Consider the following 24,184-nt stretch of genomic DNA (forward strand, 5'->3'; position numbering starts at 1 on the left):
CAGTTTTATTGTGTTGCAATAGTCATGTCATCACATTTTTCATTGTTTTAGGTATTAATGTCCCAAAACCTGATTTTATGTATCCTGCTCTCCACAAGACACCCAGACCTCTTTCCCAGATAACTCCAGTTTTCAGCACAAACAAGGTACAGTCTTAGAATTATAGTTAGCTATAGAGTTTTGTTTCTGTACGTTTTGTAATCAAACCCGACAGAGGTGAGAGGGTGCAGGAAAGCATTGAAAACAAGAAGTACATGATATGAAAAGGAAAAAAGTGTATGCTTAACTTTCACACTGACATACAAGATTAGCTGTGGCATTTGTAGCACAATAATAATTTTCTTTCTATTTATTATTTGCTAATTACCCAGTGTTATTGAGCATTTATCCTGTGTTAGAGAAATTGTATTTTTGTGGATTATTTGGTAGCACATTACTAATTTACCTCCTGTTTAAAGAAATGGTTTCAAGCTTATTGCTCTCTTTTGTATCTCATTGTTTATTAAACTTCCTTGCCAACTATCTGAAGTAGTTAATTAAGTAACTAACTCCTGGCAGATTTCATTTGTTGACAGTTAAAATATTGTTGGAAAGCCAAATAGAGAAACACAAACAATGACAACTGTAAATCTTTAGTAAGGGTAATTAACTGGATTTCAACAAAGCACTTGGTTTACAGTTTCAAAAGGCTAACTATCTTCAGTTTTGAATTGTGAAAAGTACAGTAATATCAGTACTTAAATGAGTAAAGTAGAAATAATTTTTTGGCATGGAAAATGCAAAATTATACCCACATGGACAAAAACTTGATAGAACAGGTAGATTAAATTGTGCAGTAATCTGGTGAACACAGTTACAAGGTTTGACATTTGCAGAACTTTTTGAGAACTATCTTCTACTTCCAATCCAGAGGGAATCATAGCCTTGGTAAAACACATGCATTGAAAGATAGCAAACAAGCAAAGAAAAGTGCATCACTCATGAATCATAATACTTTTAAGCATCAGAATAATAGCCCATTAAGATTTCAACATCTGGTTTCATGTATATTGAAGACATCTTCATTCCTTACAGTATGTATCTTGCCACATCTATCTAACTCTTACCTCTAAGCACTCAAACTAAGGGAGAGGGTATACTTATTATAACATCGGAGAAGAACGACTTTCAAATTGCCGTCTTGCCACCCTTTCCTAGATTTTCCATAGTTTCCCAAAATCTGTGAATACTGGTACAGTACCTTTGAATATGACATTGACAACTTTCTTCTTCATCTTTGTCCTGTACTAGCTTGTTTTCTGTCCTCAGTTACCTTGTCATGAATGGGACTCCAAACCCAAATCTTCATGCCATCCAAAAAATTGCTGTTTGTGAGTTCAGTAAACAGAAAGGGTACCAATGAGCAGGAACAATTTTTTGTCTTTTATGCTAAAGCAACAAATGGTTCATAAAAGCCTGTCCACTCTTCTAACAAGTTAGCAACAAATTCAAAGTAGCCAAAACGGAAGTGTATTGCCTTGTCAACCAATCATTTCTCCCCCCAATCTTATAATAGTTTTATTCTAAATAAAATAGAAAGAAACTTCCACATGGGAAAAATATATTAAAAACAAAGATTCCAAGACTTACCAAGCGGGAAAGCGCCAGCAGACAGGCACAATGAACAAAACACACAAACACACACACAGAATTACTAGCTTTCGCAACCGATGGTTGCTTCTTCAGGAAGGAGAGGGAAAGATGGAAGGATGTGGGTTTTAAGGGAGAGGGTAAGGAGTCATTCCAATCCCGGGAGCGGAAAGACTTCCCTTAGGGGGAAAAAAAGGACAGGTGTACACTCGCGCACACACACACACACACACACACACACACACACACACACACACACACACACACACACACACATATCCATCCGCACATACACAGACACTGCTTGTGTCTGTGTATGTGCGGATGGATATGTGTGTGTGTGTGTGTGTGTGTGTGTGTGTGTGTGTGTGCGAGTGCCTGTATTTTACCCCTGCCACCTTCAGAATTTGAAAGAGAGTATTCCAGTCTACATTGTCAAAAGCTTTCTCTAAGTCTACAAATGCTAGAAACATAGGTTTGACTTTCCTTAATCTATTTTCGACTTTCCTTAATCTATTTTCTAAGATAAGTCATAGGGTCAGTATTGCCTCACGTGTTCCAACATTTCTACGGAATCCAAACTGATCTTCCCCGAGGACAGCGTCTATCAGTTTTTCCATTCATCTGTAAAGAATTTGTGTTAATATTTTGTAGCCATGGCTTATTAAACTGATAGTTCTGTAATTTTCAAATCTGTCAACACCTGCTTTAATTGGGATTGGAATTATTATATTCTTCTTGAAGTCTGAGGGTATTTTGCCTGTCTCATACATCTTGCTCACCAGATGGTAGAGGTTTGTCAGAACTGGCAGTAGGCAGGCTATCAGTAGCTCTAATGGAATGTTGTCTACCCCTGGAGCTTTGTTTCGACTTAGGTCTTTCAGTGCTCTGTCAAACTCTTTGCACAGTATCATATCTCCCATTTCATCTACATCCTCTTCCATTTCCATAATATTGTCCTCAAGACCATTGCCCTTATATAGACCCTCTATATACTCCTTCCATATTTCTGCTTTCCCTTCTTTGCTTAGAACTGGGTTTCCATCTGAGCTCTTGATATTCATGCAAGTGGTTCTCTTTTCTCCAAAGGTTTCTTTAATTTTCCTGAATTCGGCAACTTATGCTTTACCCATTATCTGCTCTTACAGAAATACGGCAACCAGTAAATCAGCTGATTATGGTTATTTTCATGCCATTATGGCATATGGAATCATATTCTGTGGAAATCAGCCACTTGCTAGGAAAGTGCTATCTGCACAGAAAAGAGCCATAAGAATCATGAGTGGAGCCCACCCTAGAGCCACATGCAGAAATCTTTTTAAAGAACTTCAAATCTTCACATCCATTGCACAATATATATTCTCCTTGATGTGTTTCATGAGGAAAAAAAAAGCCCCTCTTCAAACCTAATAGTGTTTATCATAATCATGATACCAGAAGAAAAGATGATATCCACTACGAGCATGCAAACCTGAGTAAGGTACAGAAGGGGGTCCACTTCAGTGGTTGTAAGATTTTTAATGCCCTCCCTTCACAAATTAAGTGTTTAGTAGATGATGAGTTCTCGTTTAAGAAAAGCTTAAGGCAGTTCCTATTGCAAGGGTCATTTTATACTATAGAAGAGTTCCTGAAGCACGATGAATAGTACCCTAGTACCTGTACGGATAAGTCTCAGATACATTTCCCACTCTTCATTTGTGATCCTGTATATCTATTACTTGTAAACATCTTAAGTTTTCAGTAGTATATTTTCTGTATGTACGTGTATAGAGTCTGTAATACTTAGCTTTGTAACATTTATTTTTTGTGATTTTAATTTGTAATGTTAATCTAAGCCATATAATTTTAATATGAATAATAGCAATACTTACAAAACACCATAAAAAGTTTGTAAATCTGACACGTTCCATATCCTGTGATGTATTCACAACATGGATCACTGGAACACGAAATAAATAAATAAATAAATAAATGTAGGCAGTATTTACCTTATCCCTAGTGATATATGCCTCTACATCCTTACATTTGTCCTGTAGCCATCCCTGCTTAGCCATTTTGCACTTCCTGTTGATCTCATTTTTGAGACGTTTGTATTCCTTTTTGCCTGCTTCACTTACTGCTTTTTTATATTTTCTCTGTTCATCAATTAAATTCAGTATCTCTTCTGTTAACCATTTACTTAATTGATCCTCTGCTGCCTTCACCATTTCATCTCTCAAAGCTACCCATTCTCCTTCTACTGTATTTCTTTCTCCCATTCTTGTCAATTGTTTCCTAATGCTCTCCTTGAAACTTCGTACAACCTCTGGTTCTGTCAGTTTATCCAGGTCCCATCTCCTTTAATTCCCACCTTTTTGCAGTTTCTTCAGTTTTAATCTATAGTTCATATCCAATATATTGTGGTCAGAATCCACTGGAAATGTCTTACAATTAAAAACCTGGTTCCTAAATCTCTGTCTTACCATTATATAATATATCTGAAATCTTCTAGTATCTCCAGGCTTCTTCCATGTATAAAACCTTCTTTTAAGATTCTTGAACCAAGTGTTAGCTATGATTAAGTTATGCTCTGTGCAAAATTCTACCAGGCGGTTTCCTCTTTCATTCCTTACCCCCATTCCATATTCATCTACTACATTTCCTTCTCTTCCTTTTCCTACTATCGAATTCCAGTCACCCATGACTATTAAATTTTCGTCTCCCTTCACTGTCTGAATAATTTATTTTATCTCATCATACATTTCATCAATCTCTTCGTCATCTGTGGAGCTAGTCGGCATATAAACTTGTACTACTGTGGTAGGTGTGGGCTTCGTATATATCTTGGCCATAATAATGCATTGACTATGCTGTTTGTAGTAGCTTACCTGCATTCCCATTTTTTTATTCATTATTAAACCTACTCCTGCATTACCCCAAACTGATTTTGTATTTTTAACACTATATTCACCTGACCAAAAGTCTTGTTCCTTCTGCCTCTGAACTTTACTAATTCCCACTATATCTAACTTTAACTTATCCATTTCCCTGTTTAAATTTTCTAACCTACCTGCCCGATTAAGGGATCCGACATTCCACACTCTGATCTGCAGAAAACCAGTTTTCTTTCTCCTGATAACGTCTTCTTGAGTAGTCCCCACCTGGAGATATGAATGGGGGACTATATTACCTCTTGAATATTTTACCCAAGAGGACGCCATCATCATTTAACCATGCAGTAAAGCTGCATGCCCTTGGAAAAAAATTACGGCTGTAGTTTTCTCTTGATTTCAGTCGTTCGCAGTACCAGCACAGCAAGACCTCCTTAGGTCCCATTTGCTTGTGACCTCGCACTGTGTAGGCACTTTAAGGTAATAAGAATACTGTGGGAAACCACAAAACAGGAAAGATTACGTTGTAAATTTCAAGACAAGACCAAATTTTTGTTGATGATGTGTGTCTCTATCAGTGTAGCATATAGCATTTTAATTGAATGCCCATGGCTTCTCTTATGGTCTCTTATTGACCTTCTTACGCTCTACTCATTTGTTTTCTTTTAGAAAGACATCACAATTATAGATATGCCGCATAGGTAAAGCCATTATGTTAAGTTATTCAAAAAACATCTATGCTTGGTTCACAGGGGCTAAATTCTACAATGCACCTGATAGCTTGCTTTTGTCATTAAAACATTAATTTTTAGGCTGTAAAATATCCCATTAGTAGTAATCTGCTACTCAGGTTTGAGTGGAAAGATGCAAAATATACATTTAATAGGAGTTCTTGGCTAATACTACTCCTCACCATGAACAGCAGATAAATGACATGCCATTTGAGCAGTTCTCACTGTGGATTTGTCTCAAACCAAGTGGTACATCGTTCCATGATGAGTCTAATACTATGTTTCTGTTTGCACATATTCAAGATTAGTACATTTGATGAGTCTTTTGTCATCTACATACAGCATAACTGACAACCATAATAATGAACAGGAAATGTCAAAGGACAGACTCCTGAGGCACTCCCTTTGTAACTGAAAGTTAATCAGACTTTTATTTATCTGCACCAACTGTTTCCTCCTACAGCTCAGACAGAAAGTGTAGTGATGGAGTTTTCTGATAGGAATAGTGCAAAGGACCATATCAGATGATCTCCTTAAGTCCAACAAAGTGGCACAGATTACCTCATAAATTTCAAAACAATTGCATTCCTTTGCTATTAAGCTTTCAGCTTCTGTAACTATAAAAAAGCTGGATCTGAACCCATACTTTGGGAAGCTACATGTATCATTAGATTCAAAATTTTGGCTTATCTGTTTATGCTTGGAGAACTCTGCTATTTTTATTTAATAGGTGTACATGACATAAATCAGTTACATAACATTTGTTATGAACTGGTCTAACTACAATTATTTTCAAATATTGTGGATACTTGCCTCCATTTAAGATTGCGTTAATATCTTTAGTCAATTGGTTTACAACTTGCCTTCTGATATATTTAACAACATAATTTGAGAGGTCATAGTGATCCCTTACTCTGGAATTACTGGGCTTAGCTATTACAGTTTGAATGAGGCTCACTAACACACACACACACACACACACACACACACACACACACAGTGAGCAGTTATCTTGACTGGAGTGGGTATTCGGGTAGATATATTGGGTGGGGAGGGGAAGGTGTAGTGGAGTAGGGGTGGGAGCAGACTGGTAGTGCCACCTGTGTGAGTGTACAGGAACATTTCAGGGACTATGTGGTGGACTGCTAGGTGCAGCTGCTGACTTGGGGGAGAAGAGAGAAGCAGAGAAGGGGGAAGCACTATGCAGGTATGCTGGGGGGATAGATGGCACGTTTGGAGCTGAAGTGGCAACAGGGAATGTGGTAGAGGCAGATAGAAGAAAGAGACTTGTGAAGGTGGAGGACAGAGGGGTCATGGAGGTTATGAGAACAAAGGATACACTGAAGGGAGTATTTCAGCCTGCACAATTCAGAAAAGCAGGTGTTTGTGAGAAGAATTCAGATATCGTGAACTGTGAAGCAGTTGTCGAAGTCAAGCACGCTGTGCTGCATAACATGGTGAGCAGGAGTCGAGAAACGTTGGCAGACAATGTGATTCAAGTGCTCCAGTGCTGAGTGGTACTATGTCATGAAGGGGCACTCCTTTGTAGCTGGTCAGTGAATATGTGGGGTTTGGTAGGTTTGAGGTAGACGTTGAAATCACCTAAAGGTGGCTTGTTTGACTGAAGAGGACCAGGCAAACTGAGTGGGGAGAAAGTTTTTAGTTCCAGAAGGAATGTGCTCAGATTCTGAAGATGTCATCAGTGAATCTGAACCAGTTGAGGGGTTCGGGATTCTGGGTTGCTAGGAAGGATTCTTATAGATGGGCCATGAATAGGTTGGGATAGCATGGCGCCATGTGGGTGCCCATTGTTGTACTACAGATTTGCTTGTAGGTGATGCCTTCAAAAGAGAAGTAATTTTGAGTGAGGATATAATTGGTCAAGCAGTGGAAAATCAAGGATGGAATGTAACAATAGTATGAAAAGGGAAGTTGCCACTCACCATATAGCGAAGGGAAGTTGCCACTCACCATATAGCGGAGATGTCGAGGCGCAGATAGGCACAACGAAAAGACTGTCACAAATAAATAAAGCTTTTGGCTAGTAAGGCCTTTGTCAAAAATAGACGACAGACACAGATTCTCTCTCTCTCTCTCTTTCTCTCTCTCGCTCTCTCTTTCTCGTTCCCTCTCTCTCTCTCGCATACAGACACACACACACACACACACACACACACACACACACACACACACACTCACACTCACACTCACACTCACGCAACCGCAACTCACACACATGACTGCTGTCGCAGGCAACTGAAACCACACTGCCAGTGTGGTTTCAGTTGCCTGAGACTGCAATTATGTGTGTGAGTGCGTTTGAGCAAGTATGTGTGTGTGTGTGTGTGTGTGTGTGTGTGTGTGTGTGTGTGTGTGTGTGTGTGTGTGTGTGCACGTGTGTGTCGTATATTTTTGACTAAGGCTTTACTGACTGAAAGCTTTATTTATTTGTGCCTATTGATCTCTGCTATCTGGTGAGTGGCAATTTTCCTTTTCAGAATATTGATGTAGTTGGTCATTGTGATCAGAAATGAGGTTTTAAGTTTGGAGCCAGTCAGTTTTTGGGAAAGGCAGTGTTCAGTGGTGCCAATGCCATGGTCAATGGGGATGTTAATGTAGAAGGGGGTGGATTCAACTGTGACAAGCAGGATGCCAGATTGTAAAGGAATAGAAACTGTTGAGAGTTTGCACAAGGATGTGGTTAGTGTCTTTTATGTATGAGTGTAGGATACAGGTAATAAGCTGAAGGTGTTGGTCCACTAGGGCAGAGATTCTCTCTGTGGAAGCACAGTAACCAGCCACAATGAAGCATTCTAAGTCGTTGGCTTCATGTACTTTATGTGGATGTGATGGGAAAAGGGAGTAAGACAAGATGCCAATTGCAGCATAATGCTTCAACTGCTCATTGGATGCTGTCCACCTGTACTGAATGCCTTTCTTCAACTGGTTTAGCGGATGCATAATAAGGGCTGTTTGTGGAAGGAACTTAGAATAATAATTCATCTTTGCCAAAATAGCCTGCTGCTGCTTTAAGTTTTGGGGGTTGATAGGGAGTCAGTAGCTGTGATGTTGTGCTCAGTGGATTCAGTGGACCGAATCCCTTTCTTATTAAGGAAGTGTCCAGGCTATCTGCTTGCGCCAGAAAAAAAACTGTCTTTTGTGGAAGTGGTGCTTGAGTCCTGCATCATGCAATATAGTAAACAGGATGTGAAGATTGTGTAGGAGAACCTGACATGTAAAGCCTTTGACAGTTACGTCATCAAGATAGTTTGTAGAAGCAGGGTTGGACATGGTTTTCTGTTTCAGGTATCTCTGCGAGATTGCCGGAATGGAAGAGATCCCAAAAGGCAAGTGGTTGTATCTGTATAAGCCAAAGGGATTGTTGATAACTATGATGCTTTGCACCTCCTCATGCAGGAGGCTCTGCAAAAATATGTCAGCAATGCGTATCTTAGTAAAATATTCGCCTATGAGAAGCTTTGTGAGGAGATCCTCTGGTTGACACATGGGATAGTTTTATACTTGTGCTTGGACATTGACTATCGATTTAGTCTCCACATAGCGGGAGGGAGCCATTGGGTTCCTTCACCACTACCAGGAGTGTGGCCCAAGCTTTGGTTTTAACAGATTTGATCACCCCAGTCTCATAGAGAAGATTCAAGTTCCTGCTTAATGGCTGTCTGTAAGTAGACAGTAGTGGCTGGACACAACAGAGGGTGTCTGCCAGTCCAAATGTCTTGAAAAAGTAATGAAAATGAACAGAGGTCATGAAAGTAATGAAACTGAGTGAGTGGTCATGAAATTTGTTTTGTGTGTCATCATGTGTGGTTATATAAGGGAGTAGCAACTTGGCACTGCCCCATAATTGTATACAGGAGTCCATTTATTATTTATAAAGATTAACCAAAACTCTTAAAGAAATTTTGGTATCTGTAGGGGTCTTGTATCTGCACCTGTGGAAGCCAAGTTAGCATACCTCTATTACTGTGGTTGGGAGCCTTGAGGGGCAGGTGCAAAAGGGTAAATTTGAAGGTGTGACTTTGTTAACACAAAGCTGTATGATGTATATACTCCTGGTCAAAATGATATGTAAGCTGTAGCTCTGCTGTGCTGTCGTGTATTACGTTGCTGGGGAGTATCAATCAGAACAGTTGTTTCCTTAATTATGTTCCCTCCTTCTTCTATTTAAACCTCTTTAAACTGCATCTTTTCTTGGAAAGGTGTTTCTTTAAAAATTTTAGATGTTGAAATTTCAAATGTACCTAAGAAATTAAGTGGCGAATCTTACGCTGTGAAACAAAAGTCTTGTTCTTTCACAATTGTTATATTGTTTTAAGGAGAACACTAATTCCTTAGCTACATTACTATGTTAAAACAGTATGTATTGTAATTGATGTAATGATAAATGTATCTGAAAATAGCCATACCCCATCCTAAGAGAAAGTTATATGTTTCTATAAGATTTTAGGATTTCATGAATGGTATACTGAAAATCTTGCATAGTTACATTTTTCATGGTGACATACAGTTTAAATGATATAAGAATTAATACTTTCAACTTTCATTTAAAGTGGCTTTTATGTGTACTTAACAAAAAAAATTGTCGCTGTACGATTAACATTTACAATAGGTCATGAATTTAGCTAAAGATGTAAAAGAAAAGTCATGAAAAATAACTTAACACATTGGAGCCTAATGGGCTGGCAATCCCTGAGAAACTTGCTACGATTTACAATTTTTTAATAAATTTACTAATCCACTTCCCTGTTTAGGCAGTATATCAGCTTAACCTTCCATCGTTCCTATTTATGAATATATGTGTTTAGCACAAATAAATTATACAGGGATTTGTAGATATTACTCTAAAGATACAGTTTTTCAGCATTTTCATTTTCCCCTGAAGTGGACAAAATTTTCATAAGTAATAGGGAATGGTAGACTAATGATTTAAAATCACTTGTCAGCAGGAAATACTAAATGCTCCATTTATAGGTAAAGTCTTTTATTGTGAAATGTTTTTCTCTGTTTTTTTTTTTTTCAAATTAGAGATCTTCACTCAGGTATGAAATGTTTCAAAACACTTGGGAACACAAAGACCTGTGTTACGTGATCTACGGTAGTATCTGGTCTCTTTCCTCACTACCTTTCTCTTGTTGCCAATAGACCTTGCATCTTCTAGCTGAGTTTGTTTTCTTTTCTGTTGGTGGCAGTTTCTCAGGAAAATGACATGCTGTGAGTCTGTTTGCACTTGCAACTCCTGATGTTGAATGTGTGTCTCTATTTAGTTCCGCTCTTCCTTTTTGAACCAATTGCTATGCTAATTCATGGATAAAATCTGCTAATGCAGCCTTTTTTGATATTTTGATGTTGCGAATAAAAATCTGCTAATGCACACTTTTTTGATATTTTGCAGTTGTGAATAATGTTGACTTTCACAACTGCCCTCATAAAAATATGAAGAAAATCTTTTTCCACCATTTTAAAATCTTTCGCTGGAATGGATAGTAACTCATCAGCTGATCTACTCCATCAACACCTGTTTTAGACAAGTTGTAGACTAGTACAATGCTTGGCTTTACTTCCTCAACATATCCACTCCTGGATTTTACACCAACATGTGAATCTGTCATCTTTTGCTGTGTTGACAACATGTGTACATTGTGTTTGTCTTTCCATTTCAAGCACAAAAGGTGTTCTTTGTGACAAAATGTCATTTCTCCTTTCTTTAGGTTTTGATTTATTGGGTAACTAGGCAAAACTTTCCTGTTTTTCATCACAGTTCCATCTCTCAATGTATTTCTTTCCCATAATTCTTCAAGGACTGCAGGACCTGTATAAAATCTGTCCATGGATACCATATGTCCTTTTCCCAGTTAAGAGGAACATAGCCTCAGCAGCAGGGATTTGATAGAATTATCAGCATTTCGTTTTCCTCCAATATAAACTTCAGCACTGCATATGTAACCTATTTGAGCATCACTTACAACATATTTATCTCTGGTTTGTCTTTCATACAAACATGGAATACAAGTCTTCCTCAAAAAGGACATATTGCTCCATGATGATGGATGAAAAACTTTTCTGCATCTTTCTGTGAAAAAGTCCAAACAGGTCTAATTTTATGCAGAAGGTCATGACCTGGTTCCTGTTGAGGTATCAATAGTGCATTATTGTTCACATTCAGCATCTTGCGACATTAGCTGAGAAGCAAATGATGAAGAAGCACAGGGTCTTCAGACCAATAATCCCTAAGTTTATGGTTCTTTACAACACATACATGCAAACTGATTGCAAAAAATTAATATACTTCATTTATCCTCACTGCTCTCCATTTATTCCTTAAAGATTTTGGTTTGATTCTGTTCTGACGGCAAAGTTCAGAAATAGTATTTGTAGCATATATATTTGTCTCTGACTTTATTTTTAGGAACAGGCTGTCATTAAAAAATAGCAACAAACAGTCCAGTTCTGTCGATATTGTATTGACAGGAAACTGAATTCCACTCGTTTTTTCAAACAAAGGTAATTCAGGGAGTGCATCAAAATGACACCATTCATTATGGAGGACAGGCTGTTGAACTCAATGACAAACCTGACTAATAGAAACTTGTGCATTAGCTTCTTCATACTCACTACCATTGGTTCTATCGGCAGCACAGCTTTCATTCTCCACTTTACGTGAGTCATCGTCGTCTTCTGAAAAATCTCCATGTCGTCTGAAAGATCACCAAGTTCTGAGCCATTGTTCAAGAGTTCTCCAATCTCTAAGTTTGAAAAGTGATGTCTGTTAGCCATATTCACTATTTATATGTTTTTGCACATGGGAAGGATGCACATAGTAGCACAACACTGCAGCTGACATAGGACAAAACAATATTCCGTGTGCTCGCGCAGTTCATGTAACACTGGTACCAATCATGAGGGACTGGCGCACTCTAGCCATCAACAATGCACTTAAGACAAGCCAAACGATTAGTCTCGCCATTTACAAACATAAAACACACGTTTGAATCACAAATAAATAAGTCGGAAGTTAAGAATGTGTGACATACGTCCGTTGGATTTTATGGTTAAAACATAGCGAACGTGCCTAGTACATCAGTCGGCTCCAATGTGTTAATTTGATCTTCTGAAAACCGGTAGTCACATTAAGGAGATGCATGTATGAAAAACTGTGTAGCACTTCCAGGGCAGATTCGAATATAGTTGCAAAAGCTGCACAAAGATTATTGATTTTCCTTGAAGGTACTGTGTCACCAATGACCTGAACTACATTAATGATTGAGAATCCAAACAATGAATAAGGATGAGGACCATATATGTTTTTGGCTGAGTGACTATCTACAACAAACAGCATTATTTGTCATGTGACACAGGTTCTGGAAACCATGGAATATCAGGGAATTTCAAGCTCATCAGGGAAACTGGGGAAACATCAGGGAAATCTGAAAAAAGAAAAAGAAAAACACTGGAAAATTCACATTTTTGTCTCAGTAGATGAAATGATTTCTTTATTGAGGTGTCATGCATCATTGCTGGCTGGGTGCAGTACAGTATGTATGTCGCTTCCCTACTGCTTCTGCCCTCCTATCACTGCCATCAGCTTGTAGTCAGTGCTGCCACTGCTTCTTGCCTCTAGCCTAGCAGCTGCCGGAGAGGCAGGTAGGCATGAGAAGTGGTTTGTTTGGGTCTTATTCTCAAAGACTGTAGATGCAGAGGCGAGAGACGGCAGTCTTGTGTGCATGAGTTGGATCTGAGTGATTGTGTGAATGTGTGTGTGCTCTCGATTTCAGACAAGAACTATGGCTGAAAATTTAGTTTTGAGAGTGTGATTGTTTTTTCTGTGTGCCTTTCTGCAGTTCAGCATTCATCTTTACAGTGAGTTGCTACCTGCCTTCATTATTATTGATTCCCAGGGTATTTGAACAAGTTATGTGTTGCTTGGATTGATCACTGTGGTATCATTTTATCAACATGCTGTCTGTGGCTCATGAACAGCAGGTCATATGAGTGGATTTCTGTGATGGACCAAAACTGCAGGCCATTTCTGTGGGTATCTGTAGTGGATCGGGCCTACTGATCTGAAGCAATTCGGTTTCCACTAATGTGCAGGCCCTGCACATCGTTTTTAGTCTCATCGATCTTCCCGCAGTCCGGGTTTGTTTGTGTGTGGTGTAATACAGCAAATTTTCTTGGTTTATCCATGGACCCATGACTGTGGTGCTCCTCAGCAGGCTAGATGCAATGGGCAATGGATTTTGGGAATTGTGACTGTCTCACCTCAAGTACATTGTATAATGTGGCATTTTATCGACATTTTATTTGTTCTAGTACATTCTGGCATTTCAAAAGTAATTTATATAAAAAGTATGGACGTTAAGAAAAAGAAGAAGAAAATTGTGCTTTTCTCTGGCAATTTGTATGCTATGTACTTGTATATTTCATGAAAGAAAAATCACACAATACTTGTAAATTAAAGATATAACAGAGTGGGTAATGACTGACAGTAACTATCATAATAGAACCAACATTTTATTGTCAGTCACCTACAGTGTTCGTTCACACAAATCTTCCTGCCTTATACACTTCTTTCAAGAGGCCTACTTTTTTTGAGGTTATTTCAGAAATCAGTGAAGGTATTTTAAATCTGTCTTGTGACTTCAAGGAAATGTGTATTTTGGCACCAAATGTGTTTTGTTTCATTGAAATAAAATAACATCAGTGTTGTCAATGAAACACATGCACCATTTTGCGTACTTTCCTTGTCTAAAAACAGTTCATTACAAAAGTTGTTGATGTTAGTGCTTGAGATTTTTGTTCACATCAGGAAACATCATCAGCTTGCATGCTTTTTTAAATATTTCCTTGTTTTCACTGTTGTTTCTTGTAATATAGGTGTAAAGACAGATTGTCAACTTATGTCTTAACTTACCTTTGAGATCTCAAAATTTATCAGGGAAAAATGCTAAAACTTTTCCGGAAATCAGTGAAATATCAGGAAATTTCACTTGGGAAAACATGTGGCAACCCTGTTCACACGATGGGTGCTGTGCACACAGTGGTGTGGAGTAGCCCACTTGTGTCTATGCTGTGAGGCAGTCTGCCCGTTGCCCACACAGATGGGGTGTGATTGGCTGTTCAGAAACCATCTCTGCATATCATGATGCTGTCATTTAGGAAATGGCTTATGAGTATTGCCACCCTGCTCCCCGTTGAGTGCCTTCCCCCATCCCCCTCAAAGCGTTAAGCAACAGCTGGAACTTGCTAATTGTGAGCTTGCCATGAGGTGCTCATTCCTTGCCTGCATTATTTTGAAAAAGAGTGCACTATTTTAAAAATATTGTACAAAGAATGGTTGTCCAGTTTGAGGGCAACCGTGTGTACCTTTAGATCAAGAGCCAATTGACCACTGTGTCTCGAATTAGAGGTTTTGCATACCGTGTTCGCACAAGTGAAATTGTATCGACAACTCAATCCTTGTAAAATGGTTATCCAGGAGTGATAAGAGTGACCAGAATGCTTGTAATATTGATGAAATTTGAGTTGCAATCCTACCACGTCGAATATTTGTGAATAGTAATTTGAAGGCAACACGCACATTTCCTCACATGTGAGTGTAACTGGGTGTGGGTAGGAGCCAATTTCTTTACTAAGAAAGATATCTCCAGTGAACTTGAAGAAAGAAAAAGCAAGCTTTGAAGAGTATCATTAGAGACTCAAAAGTCACTGTAAATGAAAGTCCCAGTTTCTTTGGCATCATTGAAAGGTAGAAATGCGGGTCGATAGCTCTCTGCCTGGGAGTGACTACTGCCTGTATTTGATAAGTACCCTGGATCTGCTGTTGATCCTTCAAAAGCTGAATTTTCTGTCAGAGGATCTCAGGTTTGCTGCTGCTGTTGTTGAAACTGCTACTGGAACTGCTGTTGCAATTGCTGCTGCATAGGGCAGCTGTTGCATTTATATTCCAAGAGCTGGATTAGAATTTATGATTATGCACTTTATTTATGAGCACTTATAGTTCAATTTGCAGTTTTTCACAATTTCTGTAATAGCTCTATTGGCCATCTCATTGGATGGTGAAATTCTGTGCTTATAGATATATTTGTTCTTATTGTATTATCCGCAAATGATCCTATGGCATCTTTATCCTTATATAAATATTTGTTTGTATTTTACTATCCGCAAGTGATTGCCTGCCACCTTTGTCCTCCATGTACTGGACACATTTCTGTCTGCCACCTTTGTCCTCCATGTACTGGACACATTTCCACTGTAGATGGTTGTATTATTTCGTAGATGGAACAATTCTAGCACACCAACCAAAGTCTAGTGTTTCATTCACACTCCAAATGCCATTTTATAGTGTTTTCATTTGCTTCTCACATTTTCCACTTTTGAGAGTTTGTTCAGAATGTAGAATGTGTGTAGAGTGTTTTCTGTTCAGGTTGTTGATATTCTTCCAGCAGCTGTTTTTGATTTTCTTCCAGCAGCAATACATATATAATGTTTATATTTTTAAATTGTCAGTTTCATATAATAGCTTTGTGATAACTTAGATTACACAGTCTGCAGTGCACATTTGTATGCCTAAACCTTTGTCACTGCATTTCCAACAAAATCAGATATTCTGGCTGAGATTGGATTTATGCAGTATAATGATCACAGTTTTAAGCTTTATACAATACGAACAGGATCTTTATCAGGAGATAGAAAGCTGGTGTTCTACTGATCAGAGCATGGAATGTCAGATCCCTTAATCGGGCAGGTAGGTTAAAAAATTTAAAAAGGGAAATGGATAGGTTAAAGATAGATGTAGTGGGAACCAGTGAAGTTCGGAGGCAGGAGGAACAAGACTTTTGGTCAAGTGAATACAGTGTTAAAAAAACAAAATCAGATAGGGGTAATGCAGGAGTAGGTTTAATAATGAATAAAAAAAATAGGAGTGCAGGTGAGCTACTACGAACAGCATAGTGAACGCATTATTGTGGCCAAGATAGACACGAAGCTCACGCCTACTACAGTAGTACAAGTTTATATGCCAACTAACTCTGCTGATGACGAAGAAATTAATGAAATGTATGATGAGATAAAAGAAATTATTCAGGTACTGAAGGGAGATGAAAATTTAATAGTTATGGGTGATTGGAATTCTATGGTAGGAAAAGGGGGAGAAGGAAACATAGTAGGTGAATATAGATTGGGCGTAAGGAATGAAAGAGGAAGACACCTGGTAAAATTTGGACAGAGCATAACTTAATCATAGCTAATGATGTGGTTGCTACACATGCAGTTTAAGTTATGTGTTTTCTTCTTTCTGATATATTTTTTCAGTCAGTTTTGTAATAATATTACAGGTGATCCACAGTAAATACTTAATTTCTCGCAGCTGGAAATCTTTTATCGCTATTTTTAATTATAGTAATGGAGCTACTACACGTGAATTTTACACGCATTGTCATCTTCCTTACTTCCTTTTCTAGTGAACAGGGGTACTAGACATATGTTCTCTAACAGGAGTGTTATGACACATGCTCTCTCTGACACTGCAACTGATGAGGTCAGATAATGTGAGCTACTACTTCTACATCTACATCTACACTCTGCAAGCCACCTGACAGTCTGTGGTGGAAGGTACCTTGAGTATCTCTATCGGTGCTCCCTTCTATTCCAGTCTCGTATTGTTCGTGGAAAGAAAGATTGTCGGTATGCCTCTGTGTGGTCTCTAATCTCTCTGATTTTATCCTCATGGTTCCTTTGCGAGATACATGTAGCAGGGAGCAATATACTGCTTGACTCCTCGGTGAAGGTATTGTAACAATACGAGTAAAGATAAATGTAACGGAACTTGAATAGTGTATTTGCCTCTATTGGTTATGGTAGAGAGATCGATATTTTGGTCCTCTCTGTATATTTATATATATATATATAATATTGCATGAAGAAAGGCTGGGCGAGTGTAAAGCTATCGTTAAAAACACACGCCGCGCGATTTATGATTTGGTCGGTAATAATAATAACATGCTTTTGAATGCAGTTAAAATATAACGGCGATACCTGTTTAGTGTTATTGGAAATAATATGTAGTAAATTAATGATTAAGGTAGCCGATCCTATAAGAAGAGGTAAAATTGGCCATATTGAGCTGTTTTGCTTTATATCGATGAAGCTGATGATACGGCGTCATTTTTTTTCATTTACTCTTAGAAATAAACAAGTAAAGAAGTTCTAATTGTGCATAGTGAAAAAATATATGGACGAGTTTTAAATAACTACAGTATATAATCAGAGTAACAAAAGGGCATTTAATTACATGAAATTGCAGATAGCAAAGTGTGGTCATTAAATCGAGCACACCTACAGGGCGGTCAATTCCAGGATAAATCTATACGCGTTATTTAGACCATTTTTTAAATTATATCGCAGAGAGTGGGCTCCAGTTCATGGAAAGGAGAAAAATGTTAACTTTTACGCGAACTCTTAATAATTGCGGATCGGAGAGAAAAGTGTGTAATTGTCTTATGCCTAACAAACATTCGTGGAGGCGGTGGCTAAACTAGAAGAGTCAATTACAAAATACTGTATCATTATCATTGACTGTTGGTGTCGAGCAAACAAAACTGTTCATCAAAGGGTTCCGATGGAACTTGGGAGTTAGGGTTCAGGCACTCACTTATACTCCACATCAGAGTGTGAATGAGTGGTGAATGCAAAATAAAACTGTGAACAAAGTTACGTTGAATAAAACAGAAGAAACAAGGCATTTTGGTCGTATCTGTTATTATTCCATAAACTGTAACATTTCTTATCATTGTACGAAGCCTTTATAGACGATAGTTATGACAATTTGCTTTGAAAGGATATCGTTATGAGTTACGTTTTGGGGACCTGGTCAAGAGGGGGTAGCTCGTAAATCCTAACTAATGCAGCTATTCTGGAATCAGGTGCTACCGTGACCGTTGTGTGTTGTTAATGACTTACGGTTACCATATCTCATGCTCTAAGATCGACACACCTTTCCACTTGTTAGAACGGTGCCTCATGGCAACAAGGATAACGCCGACGACAAAGCAAGATACGGTAGAGTATGTTCTCGAAACAACAACAAAAGCCCGTACCGAGCTATTGAGCGTCTCTTTCTATAATCTCTGTAACACTTTTGCAATTACTAAATGATCCTGTGACAAAGCATGCTGCTCTCTGTTGGATCTTCTCATTGATTAACTGTGGTAGCAGAGCACATGTTGATGTTGCAAAATATCTGTTTTATTTGATAATTTATTTTTAAACTTTAAAATCCCACATTTGATTGTTGTGAGCCACTTCTTTATTCTGTGTTTCCCCATGAGTGTCTTTGACTGGTTAAGTATGCAGCTGTGTCCTGTTAAAGGTCCCTTTTATGTGTGTCAGCCGATTATGAGTTTACATGATGGAGTTGTGTTCTCAGTGCATAAAAACATGGTTAAAAAATTATAGAAACTAAAAAGTTGGGAACTTCAGTCAGATTCAAGAACAGCTATTAGTTGTACTTGCTTTCAAGAAAATGAAGGCAACAATGCAGTAAAATGTAAGGAGTGAGTTTACCTAAAGTATGTTGTTTATAGTACCAGGGAATTGGCTTTATGTAGAAAACACATTGGGAAAAACATGGAATAATAGTTGGGGGGGGGGGGGGGGGAGAGAAAGAGAGAGAGAGAGAGAGAGAGAGAGAGAGAGAGAGAGAGAGAGAGGGGGGGGGGGAAGGAGGGAGGGGGGTGATTTGAGGAAAGATGCAAAATTTGTTTACCAGGACTTAAAGAAGGAACTGAGCTTATTCAGTAATTGACATGATGGAAGTTACAGAAACTACTACTATTATTGTTATTATGAGTAAGTATTAGAAAATCCAAGATGGAATATCAATATTAATTAGAATAGATTGTTACACACCACATGTTGTTGTGGTCTTCAGTCCTGAGACTGGTTTGATGCAGCTCTCCATGCTACTCTATCCTGTGCAAGCTTCTTCATCTCCCAGTACCTATTGCAGCCTACATCCTTCTGAATCTGCTTAGTGTATTCATCTCTTGGGCTCCCTTTACGATTTTTACCCTCCACGCTTCCACGCTGCCCTCCAATACTAAATTGGTGATCCCTCGATGTCTCAGATCATGTCCTACCAACCGATCCCTTCTTCTAGTCAAGTTGTGCCACAAGCTCCTCTTCTCTCCAATTCTATTCAATACTTCCTCATCAGTTATGTGATCAACCCATCTAATCTTACGCATTCTTCTGTAGCACCACATTTCGAAAGCTTCTATTCTCTTCTTGTCTAAGCTATTTATTGTCCATGTTTCACTTCCATAATAGCTACACTCCATACAATTACTTTGAGAAACGACTTCCTGACACTTAAATCAATACTCGATGTTAACAAATTTCTCTTCTTAAGAAACGCTTTCCTTCCCATTGACAGTCTACATTTTATATCCTCTCTACTTCGACTATCATCAGTTATTTTGCTCCCCAAATAACAAAACTCCTTTACTACTTTAAGTGTCTCATTTCCCAATCTAATTCCCTCAGCATCACCCGACTTAATTCGACTACATTCCATTATCCTTGTTTTGCTTTTGTTGATGTTCATCTTATACCCTCCTTTCAAGACACTGTCCATTCCATTCACCTGCTCTACCAAGTCCTTTGCTGTCTCTGACAGAATTACAATGTCATCGGCAAACCTCAAAGTTTTTATTTCTTCTCCATGGATTTTAATACCTACTCCGAACTTTTCTTTTGTTTCCTTTATTGCTTGCTCAATATACAGATTGAATAACATCGGGGATAGGCTACAACCCTGTCTCACTCCCTTCCCAACCACTGCTACCATTTCATACCCCTCGACTCTTATAACTGCCATCTGCTTTCTGTACAAATTGTAAATAGCCTTTCGATCTCTGTATTTGACCCCTGTCACCTTCAGAATTTGAAAGAGAGTATTCCAATCAACATTGTCAAAAGCTTTCTCTAAGTCTACAAATGCTAGAAATGTAGGTTTTTCCTTTCATTACTCTTTCTTCTACGATAAGTCATAAGGTCAGTATGGCCTCATGTGTTCCAACATTTCTTCGGAATCCAAACTGATCTTCCCCGAGGTCGGCTTCTACCAGTTTTTCCATTCGTCTGTAAAGAATTCGCATTAGTATTTTGCAGCTGTGACTTATTAAACTGATAGTTCGGTAATTTTCACATCTGTCAACACCTGCTTTCTTTGGGATTGGGATTATTATATTCTTCTTGAAGTCTGAGGGTATTTCGCCTGTCTCATACATCTTGCTCACCAGATGGTAGAGGTCTACATCTACATCTACATCTACATCCATACTCTGCAAGCCACCTGACGGTGTGTGGCGGAGGGTACCCTGAGTACCTCTATTGGTTCTCCCTTCTATTCCAGTCTCGTATTGTACGTGGAAAGAAGGATTGTCGTATGCTTGTGTGTGGGCTCTAATCTCTCTGATTTTATCCTCATGGTCTCTTCGCGAGATATACGTAGGAGGGAGCAATATACTGCTTGACTCTTCGGTGAAGGTATGTTCTCGAAACTTTAACAAAAGCCCGTACCGAGCTACTGAGCGTCTCTCCTGCAGAGTCTTCCACTGGAGTTTATCTATCATCTCCGTAACGCTTTCGCGATTACTGAATGATCCTGTAACGAAGCGCGCTGCTCTCCGTTGGCTCTTCTCTATCTCTTCTATCAACCCTATCTGGTGCGGATCCCACACTGCTGAGCAGTATTCAAGCAGTGGGCGAACAAGCGTACTGTAACCTAGTTCCTTTGTTGTCGGATTGCATTTCCTTAGGATTCTTCCAATGAATCTCAGTCTGGCATCTGCTTTACCGACGATCAACTTTATATGATTATTCCACTTTAAATCACTCCTAATGCGTACTCCCAGATAATTTATGGAATTAACTGCTTCCAGTTGCTGACCTGCTATTTTGTAGCTAAATGATAAGGGGCCTATCTTTCTATGTATTCGCATCTCATTACACTTGTCTACATTGAGATTCAATTGCCATTCCGTACACCATGCGCCAATTCGCTGCAGATCCTCCGGCATTTCAGTACAATTTTCCATTGTTACAACCTCTCGATACACGACAGCATCATCTGCAAAAAGCCTCAGTGAACTTCCGATGTCATCCACCAGGTCATTTATGTATATTGTGAATAGCAACGGTCCTATGACACTCCCCTGTGGCACACCTGAAATTACTCTTACTTCGGAAGACTCCTCTCCATTGAGAATGACATGCTGCGTTCTGTTATCTAGGGACTCCTCAATCCAATCACAGGTTTGTCAGGACTGGCTCTCCCAAGGCCGTCAGTGGTTCTCTTATCTCCAAAGGTCTCTTTAATTTTCCTGTTGGCAGTATCTATCTTACCCGTAGTGAGATAAGCCCCTACATCCTTACATTTGTCCTCTAGCCAACCCTGCTTAGCCATTTTGCACTTCCTGTCAATCTCATTTTTGAGACGTTTGTATTCCTTTTTGCCTGCTTCATTTAATGCATTTTTATATTTTCTCTTTTCATCAATAAAATTAAATATTTCTTCTGTTACCCAAGGATTTCTACTAGCCGTAGTCTTTTTACCTACACTCCTGGAAATTTTAATAAGAACACCGTGAATTCATTGTCCCAGGAAGGGGAAACTTTATTGACACATTCCTGGGGTCAGATACATCACATGATCACACTGACAGAACCACAGGCACATAGACACAGGCAACAGAGCATTCACAATGTCGGCACTAGTACAGTGTATATCCACCTCTCGCAGCAATGCAGGCTGCTATTTTCCCATGGAGACGATCGTAGAGATGCTGGATGTAGTCCTGTGGAACGGCTTGCCATGCCATTTCCACCTCGCACCTCAATTGGACCATCGTTCGTGCTGGACGTGCAGACCGCGTGAGACGACGCTTCATCCAGTCCCAAACATGCTCAATGGGGGACAGATCCGGAGATCTTGCTGACCAGGGTAGTTGACTTACACCTTCTAGAGCACGTTGGGTGGCACGGGATACATGCAGATGTGCATTGTCCTGTTGGAACAGCAAGTTCCCTTGCCGGTCTAGGAATGGTAGAACGATGGATTCGATGACGGTTTGGATGTACCGTGCACTATATAGTGTCCCCTCGACGATCACCAGAGGTGTACGGCCAGTGTAGGAGATCGCTCCCAACACCATGATGCCGGGTGTTGGCCCTGTGTGCCTCGGTCGTATGCAGTCCTGATTGTGGCGCTCACCTGCACGGCGCCAAACACGCATACAACCATCATTGGCACCAAGTCAGAAGCGACTGTCATCGCTGAAGACGACACGTCTCCATTCGTCCCTCCATTCACGCCTGTCGCGACACCACTGGAGGCGGGCTGCACAATGTTGGGGCGTGAGCGGAAGACGGCCTAACGGTGTGCGGGACCGCAGCCCAGCTTCATGGAGACAGTTGCGAATGGTCCGCACCGATACCCCAGGAGCAACAGTGTCCCTAATTTGCTGGGAAGTGGTGGTGCGGTCCCCTATGGCACTGCGTAGGATCCTACGGTCTTGGCGTGCACCTTCCGCCGACCACTGGTGACAACATCGATGTACTGTGGAGACCTCACGCCCCACGTGTTGAGCAATTCGGCGGTACGTCCACCCGGCCTCCCGCATACCCACTATACGCCCTCGCTCAAAGTCCGTCAGCTGCACATACGGTTCACGTCCACGCTGTCGCGGCATGCTACCAGTGTTAAAGACTGTGATGGAGCTCCGTATGCCACGGTAAACTGGCTGACACTGACGGCTGCGGTGCACAAATGCTGCGCAGCTAGCGCCATTCGACGGCCAACACCGCGCTTGCTGGTGTGTCCGCTGTGCCGTGCGTGTGATCATTGCTTGTACAGCCCTCTCGCAGTGTCTGGAGCAAGTATGGCGGGTCTGACACACCGGTGTCAATGTGTTCTTTTTTCCATTTCCAGGAGTGTATTTGATCCTCTGCTGCCTTCACTGTTTCATCCCTCAAGGCTAGCCATTCTTCTACTGTATTTCTTTCCCCCATTCCTGTCAATTGTTCTCTTATGCTCTCCCTGAATCTCTGTACAATCGCTGGTTCTTTAAGTTTATCCAGGTCACGTCTCCTTAAGTTCCCACCTTTTTGCAGTTTCTTCAGTTTTAATCTATAGTTCATATCCAATATATTGTGGTCAGAATCCACTGGAAATGTCTTACAATTTAAGACCTGGTTCCTAAATCTCTGTCTTAACCATTATATAATCTGTCTGTTACCTTTATCTCCAGGGTTCTTCCATGTATACAACCTTCTTTCATGATTCTTAAACCAAGTATTAGATAGGATTAAGTTATACTCTGCGCAAAATTCTATCAGGCGGCTTCCTCTTTCATTTCTTAACCCCAATCCATATTCACCTACTATGTTTCCTTCTCTTTCTTTTCCTACTGACAAATTCCAGTCACCCATGACTATTAAATTTTCGTCTCCCGTCACTACCTGAATAATATATTTTATGTCATCATCTATTTCATCAATTTCTTTGTCATCTGCAGTGCTAGTTGGCATATAAACTTGTACAACTGTACTAGGCGTGGGCTTCGTGTCTATCTTGGCAATAATGCATTCACTATGCTGTTTGTAGTAGCTTACCCGTACACCTATTTTTTTATTCATTATTAAACCTACTGCTGCATTACCCCTATTTATTTTGTATTTGTAACCCTGTATTCACCTGACCAGAAGTCTTGTTCGTCTTGCCACCCAACTTCATTAATTCCTGCTATATCTAACTTTAACCTATCCATTTCCCTTTTTAAATTTTCTAACCTACCTGCCCAATTAAGGGATCTGACATTCCACACTCCGATCGGTAGAACGCCAGTTTTCTTTCTCCTGATAATGACGTCCTCT

General features: G+C 39.6%; 1 protein-coding gene across 1 annotated transcript in view; it reads left to right on the top strand.

The window, feature by feature from the left end:
- The window catches only part of LOC126336305 (protein SSXA1-like), a 149,191-nt gene that overhangs the window by 34,307 nt on the left and 90,700 nt on the right, over positions 1 to 24,184 (top strand). Inside the window, exon 3 of the mRNA XM_049999845.1 lies at positions 52 to 146. Within this exon, the coding sequence (XP_049855802.1) occupies positions 52 to 146 (95 nt within the window). The remainder of the gene's footprint in view (positions 1 to 51; positions 147 to 24,184) is intronic.

The sequence above is a fragment of the Schistocerca gregaria genome, chromosome 2, assembly GCF_023897955.1.
Source record: "Schistocerca gregaria isolate iqSchGreg1 chromosome 2, iqSchGreg1.2, whole genome shotgun sequence".
NCBI lineage: Eukaryota > Metazoa > Arthropoda > Insecta > Orthoptera > Acrididae > Schistocerca > Schistocerca gregaria.